Source organism: Sciurus vulgaris (genome assembly GCF_902686455.1).
Source record: "Sciurus vulgaris genome assembly, chromosome: 1".
Lineage (NCBI taxonomy): Eukaryota > Metazoa > Chordata > Mammalia > Rodentia > Sciuridae > Sciurus > Sciurus vulgaris.
In genome coordinates this window covers 196,878,019-196,894,428 of record NC_136461.1, presented here as the reverse complement: position 1 = coordinate 196,894,428, position 16,410 = coordinate 196,878,019, and the positions used below count along the sequence as shown (strand labels likewise).

The 16,410-nt window shown below is 40.5% G+C and overlaps 2 protein-coding genes across 8 annotated transcripts in view; one reads left to right on the top strand and one right to left on the bottom strand.

Annotated features, from left to right (window-relative positions):
* Nucleotides 1-13,446, bottom strand: part of NSMCE2 (NSE2 (MMS21) homolog, SMC5-SMC6 complex SUMO ligase) — a 229,827-nt gene extending 216,381 nt beyond the window's left edge. For 3 of the 7 annotated variants that reach the window (XM_079137659.1, XM_079137660.1, XM_079137665.1), the window contains exons 1-2: nt 13,299-13,442; nt 4,134-4,304 (exon numbers count right to left, since the gene is read on the bottom strand). In XM_079137659.1, the coding sequence (XP_078993785.1) occupies nt 4,134-4,290 (157 nt within the window). In that variant the 5' untranslated portion in view covers nt 4,291-4,304; nt 13,299-13,442. Of the gene's footprint in view, nt 1-4,133; nt 4,305-13,298 lie in introns of all 7 variants that reach the window. The other 4 variants (XM_079137662.1, XM_079137663.1, XM_079137664.1 and 1 more) reach the window with 3 other exon arrangements.
* Nucleotides 13,447-13,493: 47 nt separating this feature from the next.
* The window catches only part of WASHC5 (WASH complex subunit 5), a 60,966-nt gene continuing 58,049 nt past the window's right edge, over nt 13,494-16,410 (top strand). Inside the window, exon 1 of the mRNA XM_079137499.1 lies at nt 13,494-13,644. The gene's annotated coding sequence lies outside the window, so the exon portion shown is untranslated. The remainder of the gene's footprint in view (nt 13,645-16,410) is intronic.

Here is a 16,410-nt window from a genome sequence, read left to right as displayed (position 1 = left end):
TCAATACATGAAAGAACAGTATATATACATTAATGTGCACGTTTTTCTCCTCCCAATCAATTCGTTGTATCAATTCTATCATCGGGACTGCAAACGGCTGCATGGAGCTAGTAGAGGGGACAGTGGGATGAAATGAGGTCAGCCAACAGGTACTAGGTCACAGACAGGGGGAATGGTTCTGGTGTTCTACTACACAGGAGGATGACTATTATGTAATATAGAATCATCTATAACATAGAGCTAATATACTATATTTTTTCAAAAGAGGCTAGAAAGATTTTGAATGTTTGTACCACAAAGAAATGATAAATGTCTAAAGAGATAGATATGTTTTCCATGATCAGAACATTACACAATGTATTCACGTATATAAACATGGTACCCCAAAAGTAAGCACAAGTTTTACGTGTCAATTAAAAAAGACAATGGGACAATGGGACATGCCAAATATTAATTTTTGCTATAAAAATTTGAGGTTTTATACTTTTATTTTTTATATAATTTGGCCATAAGAAATTCAATTAATTTACAATTGGCTATGATTTGATTTCTTGGCAACTGTATTGTTCACTTGGAAATTCTCATAAAGAAGAAAAGCACATCAACAAATTATTTGGAAACATAATGATATTTTCTTCAGTTTTTAAGTAAATGTTTTAAATAGACAAATCATGCTTTATGACATTTAATGATATTAAACCAAGATTCATTAATTTGTTAAACACACTGCTTTCCTAACAAGCTCTTGTTGAACCACCCCAGTGAGGAGCGCCCTAGGCTTGTACTCTGCAGAGAATTTCTGTCATCTACCTCCTGCTTGTAAGCATTCAAACTCAGTTTCATAAGCCAGTGGTTCTCAGAGTATGATCCCTAGGATCCTTTCAGGGAGTCCATAGGTCAAAACTATTTTCATAATCATATTAAGATGTCATGTGTTTAGTTTTCTTTGTCTGGTTTTATTTTATCATCCTGGACATTTGTACTGATGGCACAAAAGCAGCTGTGAGAAAAACTGCTGGAGCCTTAGCATAAACCAGATTGTACTAGTGTAAGTCACTGTCTTCCCCACCATGCCCTGGTGGTAAAACAGATGCCAATTTCACTTAAGAATGTCCTTAATAAACTAGCACAACTTATTAAGTTTACTAAATCTCAATCATAACCTTAAAGAGCATATCCTTTAATATTTTGTGATGAAACAGGAAGTGTGTGTAAAACAATTCTGCTACATATCAAAGAAAGACATATGTCTCAGGAGAAAGGCTTAGAAACTGCCTAGGTTGGAAGCTGGACTAGCTGCTTTTTCCTCCATAACCTTTTGAATCGGAAGAATGATTGATAGGCAAATTAGGATCACAGACACTTGGGTATCTGGTATTCTTGAAAATGAATAAAGTCAGCCTGTAATTTCAGAGACAAATAATAATATTTGTTGCTAATGAGAATTTTAAAGAAAAAAATCAGAATTTTGAAGAATTTATGTTCACCCTCATAAGCCTGAGAACTTATGACTTTTTGATGAGATCAGTGGTCACATTAATTATTTGTAGGCTTGTAACATCTTCAGTTTTCCCATTGTTCTTCATTTTATTATGTCCCATTAAGATGGTGAGCTCTGTGAAGGGAGGAACTACTCAATACTTGTGTCCTCTCAAGACCTAGAACTCAATTATACAAAGAACACTAATTGGATAAATATTCATTGACTATCCTGTTATTCTGACTGCTGGTATTAATTAAAATATTTATATGTATATTTATGTGAGCCTCTGTTATATATGCATATGTATATTGAGTTCACAAATATTCTATGCTCCTGGTGACTCTGCATCTCTCAAAGCTCTTTAGCTCATTTTTCCCCGTAACTTACTTAAAATTTGCCTTAAATTAGCTTTTCTTGGTAAATGAAAAACAATGTATTTGCTACAACACTGATCCAAATAATCCAAACAAGTAATTCATTTTTTAAATAAATGTTTAATGACAATGGCTCTAAAGCAGGGGTTGACAATGTACAGCCTGTGAGCCAAATCCAGCCCACTGGCTGTTTTTGTAAATAAAGTTTTATTGGACTACAGCCATTCCCATTCATTTGCTACTATCTATGGTAGCTCTGGCACTACAACAACAGAACTGCAAGAGTTTTTGAGACTACATGGCCCACAATACTTTGAAAATATTTCCTATACAGTTCTTCATAGAGTAACTGCAGACCCTTGCAGGAGCACACAAACCATTTAAAAAATTGTGTTTATTTTTGTTTTTAAGTTATACAAAGTATATTGTATTTTATATCCAAATATACTTATTTAAAATCAAATAAAACAAATATAGAACTCTGTAGCTAAAATGCTCACGCATTTTCAATGCAAATCCTGAAAAAACGAATACAATTCCCAAAGGCTATATGTCCTAGTTCTTTCTGATGGCTTAAGATGTTATTAGGACTTTTATCCAGGCCTACCTACCAAAGCCAAATATCCATTACCACCAAATCAGAACAGGCAGAATTAAAACTTTTAAAGGCCACACACTAAAAAGATGGTGACTTCTGCTGCTAGCCATAAGTGAATACCTGGCATGGAACTAGTCCTCTACCATGAACGACTGCTTTTACAAAGTGGGACAACAGCTGAATGGAACTGTAATTACTGCAAATGGGGAGACAATTGAGACCTGGAGAGTTTATTTGAATGAACAGTTTGTGGCCCTGCTTTTAAAGCCAGTTCAAACCATATTCATTTTTATAAAAAAAAAAAAAAATTCATGCTTTTAACAACCATATGCACAATGTCCTTGGGAAGAGGCAGATATAGACGGAGATGATAGAATTAGCTCATACAGATGCTAAACAGTTATTATAAATAGACTTCACATATTCAAGAATGCAGAAGAAAACATGAGCATGATGAAAACGGAAATGGAAAATAGGGAAAAAAGATTTCATTTAATTCTTTATTATGTCTTCAACAACTGAAAAAATACACTATCTAAAATTAAAAATCCACTGGATAGAATTAACAGATTAGACACGACCGAAGACAAGACAAATGAACCTGAAGATACAGCAACAGAAACTAATCAAATTGAGGGACCAGGGATGTAGCTCAGTGGTACAGTATTTGTCTGGCATGCATAAGGCCCTGGATTCAATCCCCAGCATCAGACCACAAAAAGAAAACAAACAATTCAAACTGAAACCACAGAGGATAAAGACTGGGAAAAACAAACAAAGGCCCACTGATAAATAGGACAATATCGAATAGCCTAACAGATACATTACTGGAATCACAGGAATAAGTCCTTGAAGAAATAGTAGCAGAAAGGTTCCCAAAATTTGATGTAACTGATAAGTCCACAGATCCACAAAACTCAAAGAATATTAGACAAGATAAACAAAGACCATCACACCAAGGCACATCACCAATTGCTAAAAACCAGTGAGTGCCATTAAGGACAAAACAAAAAGGTTATTTACTCTCCTCTATATGTCATACAAAATAAAACAACTCTAATTCAAAGAAAGTAGTCAACATATTTCTAGATTTTCTAATTGAAAAAAAAAAAATGTGGGTAAGGTCATCAAAGTTGAACTTTCATTTTGTAGAGACCTTCCTACACTGGTATCCCTAGCATTAGCTTAGTCCATCTGTTAGATAATCAAGAACGAACAATCTGGAAAAGAATAGTATCACAACACAATTACAGGTCTTATAGTTCACAAGTGCCACATACTTTGGAAACTGCATGCCCCCTGATGTCAGAAATTTTCATGTCTTTGACCGTCTATTTCTAATGTAGTCTCTAATGAAGCACAACCACATGAATACACAGGAACGAGTCAGTGCAGTTCACCCTCAGTGCACTGGCATGTGATGTGCAGAACAAGGCATGAAAACAGGTGCACAGAGGGATTAAATGACTGTCCCAAGAATATTCAAAAGACATCCTTAGAGTAATGCTACACACAGTGTTGCCCCAAAGTAGACATAAAACAAATACACTTTAAGGGTTGGGGATTTAGCTCATTAGCAGAGCGCTTGCTTAGCACATGCAAGGCACTGGGACCAGTTCTCAGCACCATGAAAAAAAAAAAAAAAGAAAGAAAGAAATGAGCTTTAATTTTTACTTACTCTGAGTTTCCACAAGATCCAAAGCCACACTAGATGCTGTGTCCATTCCAGAGCTGATACAGGATTGGAAGGTTTTTAAAGAAGAGAGGGCAGACTCTACACCACTGAAGGATATGAAACCAGTTGAACCTGAACTTGAACTGGAACGCCCTGGCATCTTGGAATTATTACCTAAATTTTAAACACAGTAACAAGAGTCGTATGTCAGAAAAATAACCATATATGAAAACAGAGTAGCTGTAAACAATCATACGACTACATTTAATGTCGATATGCCTATACTTTTATCTACATTCAGTGTCCCCTGAGAGGACACCAGAGCATTCATGCCATCGTGTGGGCCACCAAACACAGATGCCACAATACAAGAGGAACGTTTAACTGTCTTCATTTTTTAAAGCAGGTAGAATACCCTCTTCTAAGAGTCTTTGATTCTCTGAAGAATTCAATAACAGCCTAAAATATAAAAATAGGATTATCTGTAATGCATTTTTCTACAAAAATAACAATAATATTAAGACTAATAAAGCAGAATTTTGAAAATCTGTAATTTTTAACTTATCTGAATACATGCACTTTGAATTCTGAAAACTGTAAAAATTACCTGACAGCTCCTCTGAGCTCAAGACTCATAAACTTCAGAGACACCAGTTTCAGTAAAAGCAAAAATTTCTTTGTAGATGTCAGATTCAGTTATTATCTTCATATTAAACACCCCAAACTCTATTTTCAACCACCAACTCTTTAAGCTTGGACTTCTTTATGTAAAAGGTACCTACAAAAAGACATCTTTGTTTAATTCAGAAACTATCTGAAATCCAATTCACTGAAACCAACTAGAAAAGTAGAATCCACATAGGCTTAATAGGCTGGGAAGGCTGGCTGTTTCTAAGGCTATGGTAACAGAAAGACATTTTCCCAGAATCAGATAGACACAACATGAATTCAGACTATGCAATTTTACTACTGTTGACCACAGCAGACTGAACACCCCAGAAGAGGAATGGGAAGGAGTAACCATGGCATGGACTAGCATCCAAACCTGCCCTTCCTTTCTTAGTAGGGAGCTGTGCTCTATCTCTGGCGTTTCCTCCTCTCCACAACTACTATCTTTACCTCACACTTGCACTACTACTGCAGTTTCTCAGTTATTTCCTTATGAATTAGGTTCATTCACTCATTTCCACAAATAGGTATTGAGGGCCTTACCATGTCCATCTTTAAACTCATTCTAAAACACAAGGTATAGCGACACATAAAATGCTGATTTTTATTTCTGAGGCTTTAGTTTAGTGCAAACATCCACAATACACCTCAACAATTCAAACAATACACAATACAACTAACAATTCAAACAATTCAATAAATATTTAATATAAGTACTTCCTTAAGTGCATGGCACTTTTAGCATAGGAATGTCCAAGTTTTCAAGATGAGTGCTCTGAAGACTCATTTTCAAGCACCATTTTGTTTCTTTTCCTTCAGTGGAAACCTACCATATGCCAGGCACTATTCTAGACCCTAGAAATACTCTTGTCCCCAGAGCTCGCGGTTGAGCAAGGGAGGGAGACAGACAGAGAAAGAAACAAACACAGAATGAAAGAAGAGAAAGCGAGCAAGCAGTGTGGGAGTTACTGCAAAGTGGAGGCACCAGTGATGCTTGACTTTGCCTCAGGAGATCAAAGACAGCCAGACTACTGATCTTACGGGATCAGGGAAGAAATTTAATAGATGGAGAGAAGATGGTTCAAGGAGAAGAAAAGCAATACAGGAATAAAGAGCAAAGACGGGTGCAGAATATACAACTCCCTACAACAATTTGAATTTTTCTGATTACAGAAAAATAATGCCCTTTTGTGACTCCTCTCTCTCCACAAATTTCTAACTCTTCCTCTTCCATCTTCACTATTTCCTATTTCACTGAGGAAACACAAACAGAAGAGATGTTTCCCAAGTTCCCATCGCTTGCCTCCCGGCAACCTCTGCCTTCCTTCTTGTTAACAGGAATAAACCGTGCCTGCTCCTCAGTGAGCCAGCCCCCATCGCTTATCTACTAGATCCTTCCCTTCTCTACATGCTGTCCCAGGAATTCTCCTTGCTCTCCTGATTGCCTACAGCAAACAAATGAACCGTTAGTTCTCCCGTCTTAAAGAAAACATCCTCCCACTTTGCCTCACCTTCCCCCACGGTCACCGCCCCCATTTCTCTACTCACTCTCACAGCTAAACTCCTTCTCAGATTTTTCTGTCTCCAAACCCTCTCCTCTCATTTCTCTCTTGAGCCCACTCCTACCAGGCTTCCACCCCTATCACGTGGCTTCAACTGCTCTCACAAAGGTCACTGTTGTAGTAGTGACTTTTGACCTATCAGCCAATAGCATACTTTGATACCCATCAGTCAATAGCACTGGACACAGTTAATCATCCCTCCTTCCTGGTAGACTTTCTGACCTGCTTCCTGTGTTGCTCTTCCTACCCACCAGCTGGTTCTCATTCTCTGATGGTTCCTCTGCATCTGCCTGAGCTCCACATGATGGAAGGCTTCAGGATTCAGAATTTAGTCTCTTGTTCTTCTCCATCTATATCAAAATCAAGTACAAGCCTGCCTCAGGGTCATGCTTGTTTCCTCTGCCATGATACCTGTCCCCTAAATAATTACATGGCCACCTTCCTCACTACCCTAAGGTCTCCCTTCAAATGCTGCCACATCAGTAACGCCTTCCCTGGATGCCTTATGCAAAACAGCAAGCACTCCCCATCTCCATCAGATTCCAGGTCATTCCCTCTTCTTCTTCTTCCCCAGTTTAATCTTTCTTCACAAGAGGTTACTACCAAACCACATTCTTTTGTTTATCATGTTTATTGTATCTAGTCCCCAATTAGACTACAAGTTCCTTAGGGACAAAGACTTTCTGTTGTGTTCACTGCTTTATTTCAAGCACCTAAAATGAGTGGCACAAGTAGCCATTCAGTAAAGTTATGGTGAAAGAACAAATGAGTGAAACACCACCTAAAAACCTAAAACCAGTGCGCCTCTCCCTCCCAAATCCTAATGCTGGCAAATCCTAATGCTGGTGTGCCCAGGGTTTAGTAGGCTGGTCACCTCCCTTCTCCATCCTCTCCCATCCACCCAGGGCTCCCAGCCAGTCCCATTCCATGTGTACTATCAACAAGAACACTGAACACCCAACACCTCCCTTTCCACTTCCTGACCCCCTCTCAAACCATCTCCTTTTGCAGCAAGTTCCATCTTATGAAAGAACACTTCTTGAATCAAAAACCTTGGTCATATTGAGCCTTCTCCCATATCTAAAAATCAAACCTTCAAAACTTTGTCAGCTCTCAGGCTAGGGTTGTGGCTCAGTAGTAGAGCACTTGCCTACCATGTGTGAATCACTGGGTTCGATTCTCAGTACCACATATAAATAGGTAAATAAAATAAAGATCCAGGGGCTGGGAGATAGCTCAGTCGGTAGAGTGCTTGCCTTGCAAGCACAAGGCCCTGGGTTCGATCCCCAGCACCACAAAAAAATAAAATAAAAATAATAAAAAAATAAAGATCCAACAACAACTAATAAAAATATATATTTTTTAAATGTTGTCATCTCTCTGTTCAAAATATCTCTAGAATCCAAGCACTCTAATTCTCCTGTTACCACCTGATTCAAGCCACTACCTCTTGCCTAAATTACTCCATCTTTTTGTTGGTGTGATCAAAATACCTGACAAGAACAGGTTAAGGGAGGAAAAGTTTACTTTGGGCTTATGGTTTCAAAGGTTCAGTACTGGATCAGCCAAATCCATTGCTCCAAGCCCAAAGCAAGGCAGAATATCATGGAAAACTGATGTGGGAGAGGAAAGCTGCTCAGATCCTAGCAGCCAGGAAGTAGAGGTAGACAGCACAAGGAGCTGTGGACAAGAACTAATCCCCAAGGGTATGCCCCCGGTGACCCATTTCCTCCAGCCATACCCCATCCAGTACAGTGGTACTTCCACTGATGCAGGTACATCTCTTGGAATCTGATCATTTCCTCTCTGAACATTCCTACATTAACATAGGAGCTTTTCCAGGGATGTTAAAAATCCAAACCAGAACAGCCTCCAACCTGTTCTACCTGATCCCAACCTTGTCTTTTCTACCCAACTCTCAACACAGCAGCCAGAATGAAGATTTGAAAATGTACATAAAATCATGTGGCTTCCCTGTTCAAAATCCTCTCCCCACTTCTTGACGCATACCAAGAGATATCCAAAGGGTCTACACCAACAGTGGTTCCCCAAACAGTCCCTAACCAAGGAGTATTAACATCACCTTTGAACCTGATAAAAATGCAGATTCTCAGGCCCTAACAACGTGTGTTTGAACAAGCCTTCTATGTAATTCTAACTGTGCTACACGTAGGCTTCAGTGTTAGTACATTAAAATCATCTGATAAGGCTGCTGAAACCCTGATTGCTGGGCCTCAACCTCGCAATTTCCAATTCAGTAGGTATGGGAAGGGACCAAGATCTGTATTTCCTGCAGTAATGCAGATGTTGCTGACCCAAGAATCACACTTTGAAAACCACTGCTCTATAGCATTTGGCCATTGCTAGCCTCTAATAACTCAGGCATGCTTCCACCTCAGGGTCTTTGCACTTCCTCACAAGAGAGACAGGAATGCTAACAATGAAGACAGGCAATAAAAAGAATGAAGGTTGGTCTTAACTCGCTGTTGTACATAATAAAATTTGGCATTATGAGCTGATTATCCAAAGACTTCCATAAAACCAAAGCCTTTCCAAGCAAGACAGAACATATATTTCATGTAACCATAACTACTCAATATTCTGGAATAAATACAATCCATTTCTGCCATAACCCTTCAATACAAGTTTGGAAGAGAACATGTGCCATATTAGCAGAATAAACCAAGTACTATGAATTCAAACGAGAAAGAGATTTTTAAAATCCTGTATACTATGAGGTTCAAAAAAGAAAATGATCACAGGAATAAGTGAGGGAAGACATGGTCTTCAATGAAAGGAAGGTAGTTAAACAGGATTAGGATTTGGGAAGGTCTAAGTTATCCAAAGAGAGCACCTGAAGTGAAGGAAAGAGTGTAATGAAAATGGTCATGAGGTAGGAAATTATGGGGTGAGCCCCCTTTCACCCAGCACACAGGGACAAAGAGAAGGGGGAAAAAATGGACTTCATTCTTTGGCAGAATAGTATGGGGGTCTTAAGGGCAGGATAAAGAATAATCCACTTGAGTCTGAGTGTCATCAAAGGACATTTTTAGTTTTATGTATTTTTAAAACTTTACCTTAAAAATCAAGACCCGAAGCAAACATGGCAAATTTTAATAGATGTTAAAATCTGAGGATCAAAAAAGGTTTCTGATTATGTTATCTTCTAGGGTTTTAAAAGTCACACCAAAAGAAAGAAAACATAAACATAAATTAAAAATCCAAAGGTGAAACACATGCATTTTGGTGAAAGAGGGTGCTTACTTACATTCCCACTTTATTGCCCCAGCAAATTGGATTATTTTTTGCAATATAAATAAAAATGTATCTGATAACATGTGAAAACACAAAATCTTTAAAATCAGATTCAAAACAAATTAAATTAAAGGGAAAGCCAAGTATTTGAGAGAGAATGCAGCCATGCAGGCTCTAGGATTCTACCTGGCACTATGCTTGTAACACAAATTTAGCTGTGAACTTCCAGACAGTCAAAACAAAAGTGAAGGTTACTTCTCCCATGAAGAAAAAAGTATACTAGGAACACAGGAAAAATAAAGCTTTCCACAGCAACTAAGGCAGTATCATATGAGATAAGGCATTATCATATGAGATGAGAAGAGTTATGTTTAAAACTTTTTCAATAATATCCTTACAATAAATGCAATAGCAGTAAGGACTGTTTCATAAGACTATTCCTCAGGGTAGGCTAAAGGCAGGACACTTGTGACAGATATCAGCTAAGTGCCCACCAAAGTAATTTCTTCTTCAATCTGGTCAAACAGCTACCTGTGCATTACACTTCACAGTTTTCCTTGCACTTAGGTGTGGCCTATGATTGTACTCAAGGCAATGAAATAATAGCTGTTTCCAGGCCCACTTCCTAAAAGTCTTTCTGTATGCCTTCTTGAAATACACACTCTCCTGTTTGGTGGATGATGGGTTAGTGCCCTTATAAGAAGAGACCCTCCAGGAAAATGAGAGAGAGAGACATCCTAGGGGTTCTCTTGCTCTCTATCATGTGAAGACACAGCAAGAAGGCATCCACCTACAAGCAAGTAAGAAAGTACCAACCTGAATCCAATTAGCTAGCATCCTGATCTTGAACTGCAAGTCTCTGGAACTATGAGAAATAAATTACTGTAGTTTAGGTCACCTAGTCTATGATATTTGTTATAATTGTCTGAATTAAGACATAACATACATAAGGATTAATGCATCCAGGATAAACAGAAAGCTACCACACAGTAGCTATCCTTTATTATTTGTTTGAATAGGAAACGCATAATACTCCAGTGAAACTTCACTCCTATGGAGAACTGAGGAAAACTAGTCATGACCTTCAGTTATTTGGACTGAGAAGCAAAGAGAATGAATGGAACAGAAAGATGGAGTGGACATACTTTTTTTCAATTCTTCCCAATAAGTAAAACTAAATTTGTAGACCAGAGGCAATCCTTTCTTTCCCTGACTCAAACGCCTTCTCTGACATGATTTTGTAGTCACTCTATTTTGTGAACACTACAGTCTTCCATGATGTTCACAGTGCTTCACAAATAGCAAGAGCTAAGAAAACATTCCCTAAATGGATCAATCAACTATCTGTCTCAGTCAGACCCTAATCTCTCTTTCATTCTCTCTTTCATATACACTGTTCATAATTCCAGTTCTAGAAGTTGTTCATCCTGCTTCCACCATGAGAATACCCTCCCCTCTTCACTTCTTAATCTGCCCCAATCTTACCCATCTGCTAAGGTCTGAATGCTTGTGCTTCCCTGACCAAAAGGAATATATTCAAAATCTTATGCCAAGATTGGTATTAGGAGGCTGGGCTTTGGGGAGGTGATTAGATCTACCCTTCTGAATGGGATTAGTGGTAGTGTCCACTACCAGCAAGAACCCAGCAAGTACGTACCACCTACAAACCAGAAAATAAGGCCTCACCAGACACTGAGTCTAATAGCCCCTTGATATTGGAATTCCCAGCCTCTAAAATTGTTTATCAACTACCCAGTTTAAGATATTTTGTTATAGCAGCTGAATTGACTCAGACACCTTCACACATTCACTCTCTGATATGATTATAACTTTTTGCAGTCACTTTGCCCGTACCCCAGGGTACATTTAGCAACATCTGGAGACACTTTTGGTTATTGTACTGGAGGGCAGTACTAACATCTAGTGGGCAGAGGTCAGGGAGGGTGCTAAACACCCTAGAATGCACAGAACAGTCAGTCATTAAAAACAATCATCTGCCCCCAAATATCCATAATGCATTGGTTTAAATCAACCTCTTGGTTCTTTCCCGAGGTAAAGCAATCTTTACATTCCCCTGGAGACCTATGATTTCCAAGACAGTTTACAAAAAAGGTATGTGTTTCCTGAGGTCTTCACTTGCATGCTATTTTGCCTCCTCTGACAGGCCTGGAATATTCTTCATATTCTTTGATTTGCCATTCAATAATAACTCAGCTCTCTGCCTTTAGCCACATGCACACTTATATTTTCCTCCCCAAAATGTTCTCTTCCCAGCACTGTTCCCACCATTCTTCCTTGGATTGTCCAATTCCCTTATAATGGAGTGCCAACATTATCTGGCCTCTGGAATCCCTTTCCTGCACCTTACCCCTGTACCTGGGGCTCTCATCAAGCTATCAGTTCTAAGGGAAGAATCAGAAACTCTACTTCTGTCACAAGACCATCTGCGATTCTCCATCTTGAATGCAGCTGCACACCCCAACCTGAAATAATCTTCCTTCTTTGAATATCCACTGCACCCTTTTAAGGCACATGTATTTTTCTTTGCATCATAGTTGTATACACTTTATAACCTTGCTAAACTGAAAAAAAATTCAAATATTAAAAGTACACATAAAATTTTACCATCTTAACCACTTTCAGTTGTACAGTCCAGTAATGTTAAGTACATTCACATTGTTATATAACCAATCTCCAGAACTCTTTTCATCTCACTAAACTGAAACTTTACAACTATTAAACAACTCCCATTTCCTGGCCTCCCAGCTCCTGGAAACCACATTCTACTTTCTGACTCTGACCTTGACTACCTTCTGTACTTCATATACACGGAATCACATAATATTTGATTATATATTCTAACATATGATTCCAATTATTAATGGAAAAATAAAAATGCTTCTCTACTCTTTCCTCTTCTCACCTGACTGTATAGCACCACCATAGGCTCTGAGTAAACACTTTGAAGACAATGTGCTGGCCTCCTTTAAGTCCCTGGGAGTCTGTGTCTCCTTTTTCAGCCTGCCAAGAAACATCTTTCTCTGTGAAGCCTTCTCTTATCCATGCAGTTGCTTGTTTCCTCTCTCATGCAACCACCATCCCTAGTACACACACACTTCTATTCTAAAACCCATCACAGCTATTTGCTCACGTCTGTGGTTCCTTCATCCTGGGAGTTCCCTACACTAAAATGCTGACATAGTCTAGAAGATGTTAAACAGCTCCTCATACAAAATAGGTGATCAATAAAGATTTGTTGATAGGAAAACAACAGTAACACCACCATTTCTAGGTCACCTACAGTGTGCCATAAACGGTGCCCTGGTGCTTGGCTCTCGCTACAGCTAATCCTCACAGCCGTCTACAGAAGCCAAAAGGAAACTGAGACCCCGAAACTTTTATTTGAACCAAGGGCTCCTGGCCCTGCTTTCAAAGCCAGTTCAAACCAGATTAATTCCTGGTCCGTCGGTCTGTCGGTCTGCCTCCCTCTCTCCCCGACACACAGCGCGGAAGGATGGAGGGACGGCATCTCCAGCCCGGGTCCGCGCCGGCCGCCTCCCGATGTGAGAAGGGCCAGGACCGCAGCCCGGCGGGCCGGCCCGGGGCAGGTCCCTGCGGAGCGCCCAGAGGGAGGCGACAACTCCCGCCAAGACAGCCACCGCCATCCCCGCTCCCGCCTCACCTGGCTGCGCCGCCTGTCTCGGTCTGCTGCGCCCGAAGTCCCCACGCCGGGACCCCAACTCCGCTCCGCAACCCCCCTCAGCCCGTCGCCACAACGGCCAGCGCGGGCTCCTGCGTCATCAGCCGTCGCCCGCGAGAGGGTCACGTGACGCCCCGCCCAGTTCCCAGTCTCTTAGGTCATGTGACGGTCTGGGGAGGCAGGGGCGGAAGCCGGGGTCCGGCCACTTCAAGGTCTGGGGCCGCGAGCAGGAAAGGACCCTTGCGGAGCCGGAGGGTGGAAGCGGGCTGCGGACCCCCGCGCGCGACCACCGGCTCTGCGCGTGCGCGGCTGCGCGGGCAGCTGACAGGTGAGTCGGGCGGGGCGCGCGCCCTCCTTTCAAGTCCCACGTCCCTCCTGCGCCCCGGTGGGCCGCGCTGCCGAGTGGCTTGTGTCGCGTAGCGTGCTGTCTGGACGGGGACCCCAGGGCTGGGGCTGGGAACTGCAGTCCAGCTCTTCCGCTCCACTTGGAAATGATTGTGCACACTGCTTTGGCGCTCTGGGAGCGACAGCTGCCAGAAGCGTGCCGCTGCTTGGCCCGCATCTGCTCCTTGCAAGTGTCCGGAAGCAATGCTGTAGGGATGTTGCTGTTCCTCCAGAAAACTAAGTGATTAGTGAGGGCTTTTACATGGGTCCTACTTTGAATTCTAGTTCTCTCATGGGCTCTGACTTTGGGAAAGTCTTTGCCCCTGTCTTGCCCCGAATTTCCTCACCTGTAACATAGTGGAGCCAAAGTCCTTTATACTTCGAACAAAATGTTCCCTAGCTCCTGATTCCTCTATGGTTGCCCAAGAAAAATAACTAAATAAATTGCACAGAGCCAGGAATGGAACCTGGTCTTGAAGTGCATGGAGCTCCCTCCAATGTAGGTGACTAGGGCGGGGACAGCCGTGAGGGAGACATGTTTACTGCCTCTGCCCACAACTGGGGACACCTTCCCTAGTTGTCCTTCACCTGTCTTTCTTAGGATTCATAATCGGGCTAGAGTGATCAGGCTCATTTCAGAACTTTTTTGGAAGATAATTGCCTCTTATAGGTATCTTGTCCAATAACCATTATATTTTGTTCATGATAATAGATTTGTGGAGACCAGTGTTTCCTTATTTATGAATAGGCTCAATGGTGCTTTTCCCAGGATAATTTAATTGGCTTAAGAATTTTTTGTTCTGTATTTATTTGGTGTGTGATGCTGTCATGCTTCATTCTTGAAAGCATGGTATCTTTCCCCAAGTGAAATCCTAGTTCTATTCCAAATTCTTAGAAATGAAGTTATGACCACTTTATAACTTGTAAAATAATAATAAGGACAATGACTGAGATCATGGTTTCTATTCTATGCCAGTAAGAAAATAGTACAACCTGTATTGAGAGGACTGGTCTTTATACATTTTCTTCATCTCTTGCACCAAGACAAACTTTGAAAGAAATTATTTGATACAGCTTCTCCTACAATGTTTATTTAGAACTCCTTCTAGAGTAATTTTTTAAGACTCATGAAGACTTACAAACCCTTCTACCTACTTCATGGTTCATTGTAACATGATATACATCTGATGATGATTTTTTTCATTCTGTTCTTCAGGGCCAGTCTTTCATCCAGTGGTGGAATTATTCACCAAATACACTAGCTAAATAATATTCATGCAAGTTGTGGAAGTTCTGTTTGTTACATGGAAAATATAACTAGTTCAAGTTAGGAGTTTAGGAACACAATAATGTAACTTACATGTAATAAAGTAAGTGATTTCTTACAATTAATCTGGTTTTAACTTGAGTCTTCAAGTTTTTCACAAGAAATGCTTGCATTATAGAGATAGAAAATTCAGTCGTTCTACATGAGGAGAGGCAGATGACAATGAGTTCATTTCACTGGAGGGATATTAAATGTAAGCCATATTTTGATTTTACATTAAAAATTTAACACATTTATTTTATAGAATTTTATCTAAGGCAATCAGCCTAGGTAATACAGATCTATAACACTTGTTTTTCTATTGCCAAATACGTTTAATTCTTATACTCTCCTTACAGTATACCTCTTTTAAAGTTATCTACAGTGTGATTCTTGAGTGAAGGTCTAAGGATTAAAATAAGAGATCGACACACAGAAGTCTTGACTGCGTCATAATCTCAGGCCTGAGCTTTCCTGAATGTGTCATACTGAGCATGCAGGTGCTGAGTATATCTGTCTCTCCGGAGAGCTGTGGAAGAGGGTGGGTAATGTTGCTTTGTTTAGCAGTTTTCTCCAGGTCCCCATTATCTGCCCTATCCTACTATCCAAAATCTGTCAGCAGTTATAACTTGGCCTTGTCTTCATAAATCTAGTGTTTCATCCTGCATAGACCTCCTAGGTTAGTTTGATCTTCAGAGGAACTCACAAGGTGACTATTTCACCCATTGTCCATTATTTGCACCTTTTTCCTCTCTCATTTCCCAAGCTAGACCATATCAGTGCATGAAATTCAGCCTGTTAGCACTGTGGTTTAGCAAGCAGGCATCACAGAGAAAACTAAAAGGACTTGTTAATAATTTATGCCTTAATGTGTGTTAAAAGAGAGCATTCTAGACAGCTATAGTGACTTCTTGGCAATGCTTGCTCTCAGACTCAATCTGGTCCACCTGCACTGATCTCTGTTTCTGTCCCTTGCTCACTCAACTCCAGCCACATCAGCCACCTTGCTGTTCCCTAAGCACATGTAGCACATTTCTGACCTGGGGCCTTTGCACTTAGTTTTAACCTCTGTGTGGAATGTCCTGCTGGATCAGATCATTACCTTTTGCTGCACAGCTGACTACCTCACAACCTAGTGGCTTAGGATGATAAACATTTATGAACTCACAGCTTCTGTGGTCAAGAATTAGGAGTATGGCCAAGCCTACTGGGTGCCTTTGCTCAAGGGCTCTTGAGAGTTTGCAGTTAATCTGTGAGTATGGCTGTAGTCTTATCTGCAGGCTCCACTTTGGGTTGTGGGGGATCCACTTTTAAGCTCGCTTATGTGGTTGTTTACAAGCTTTGGTTACCTGTGACATCAGCCCCTCTACAGGCTCTCTCACTTGCTGTGATCACTTGCTTCCC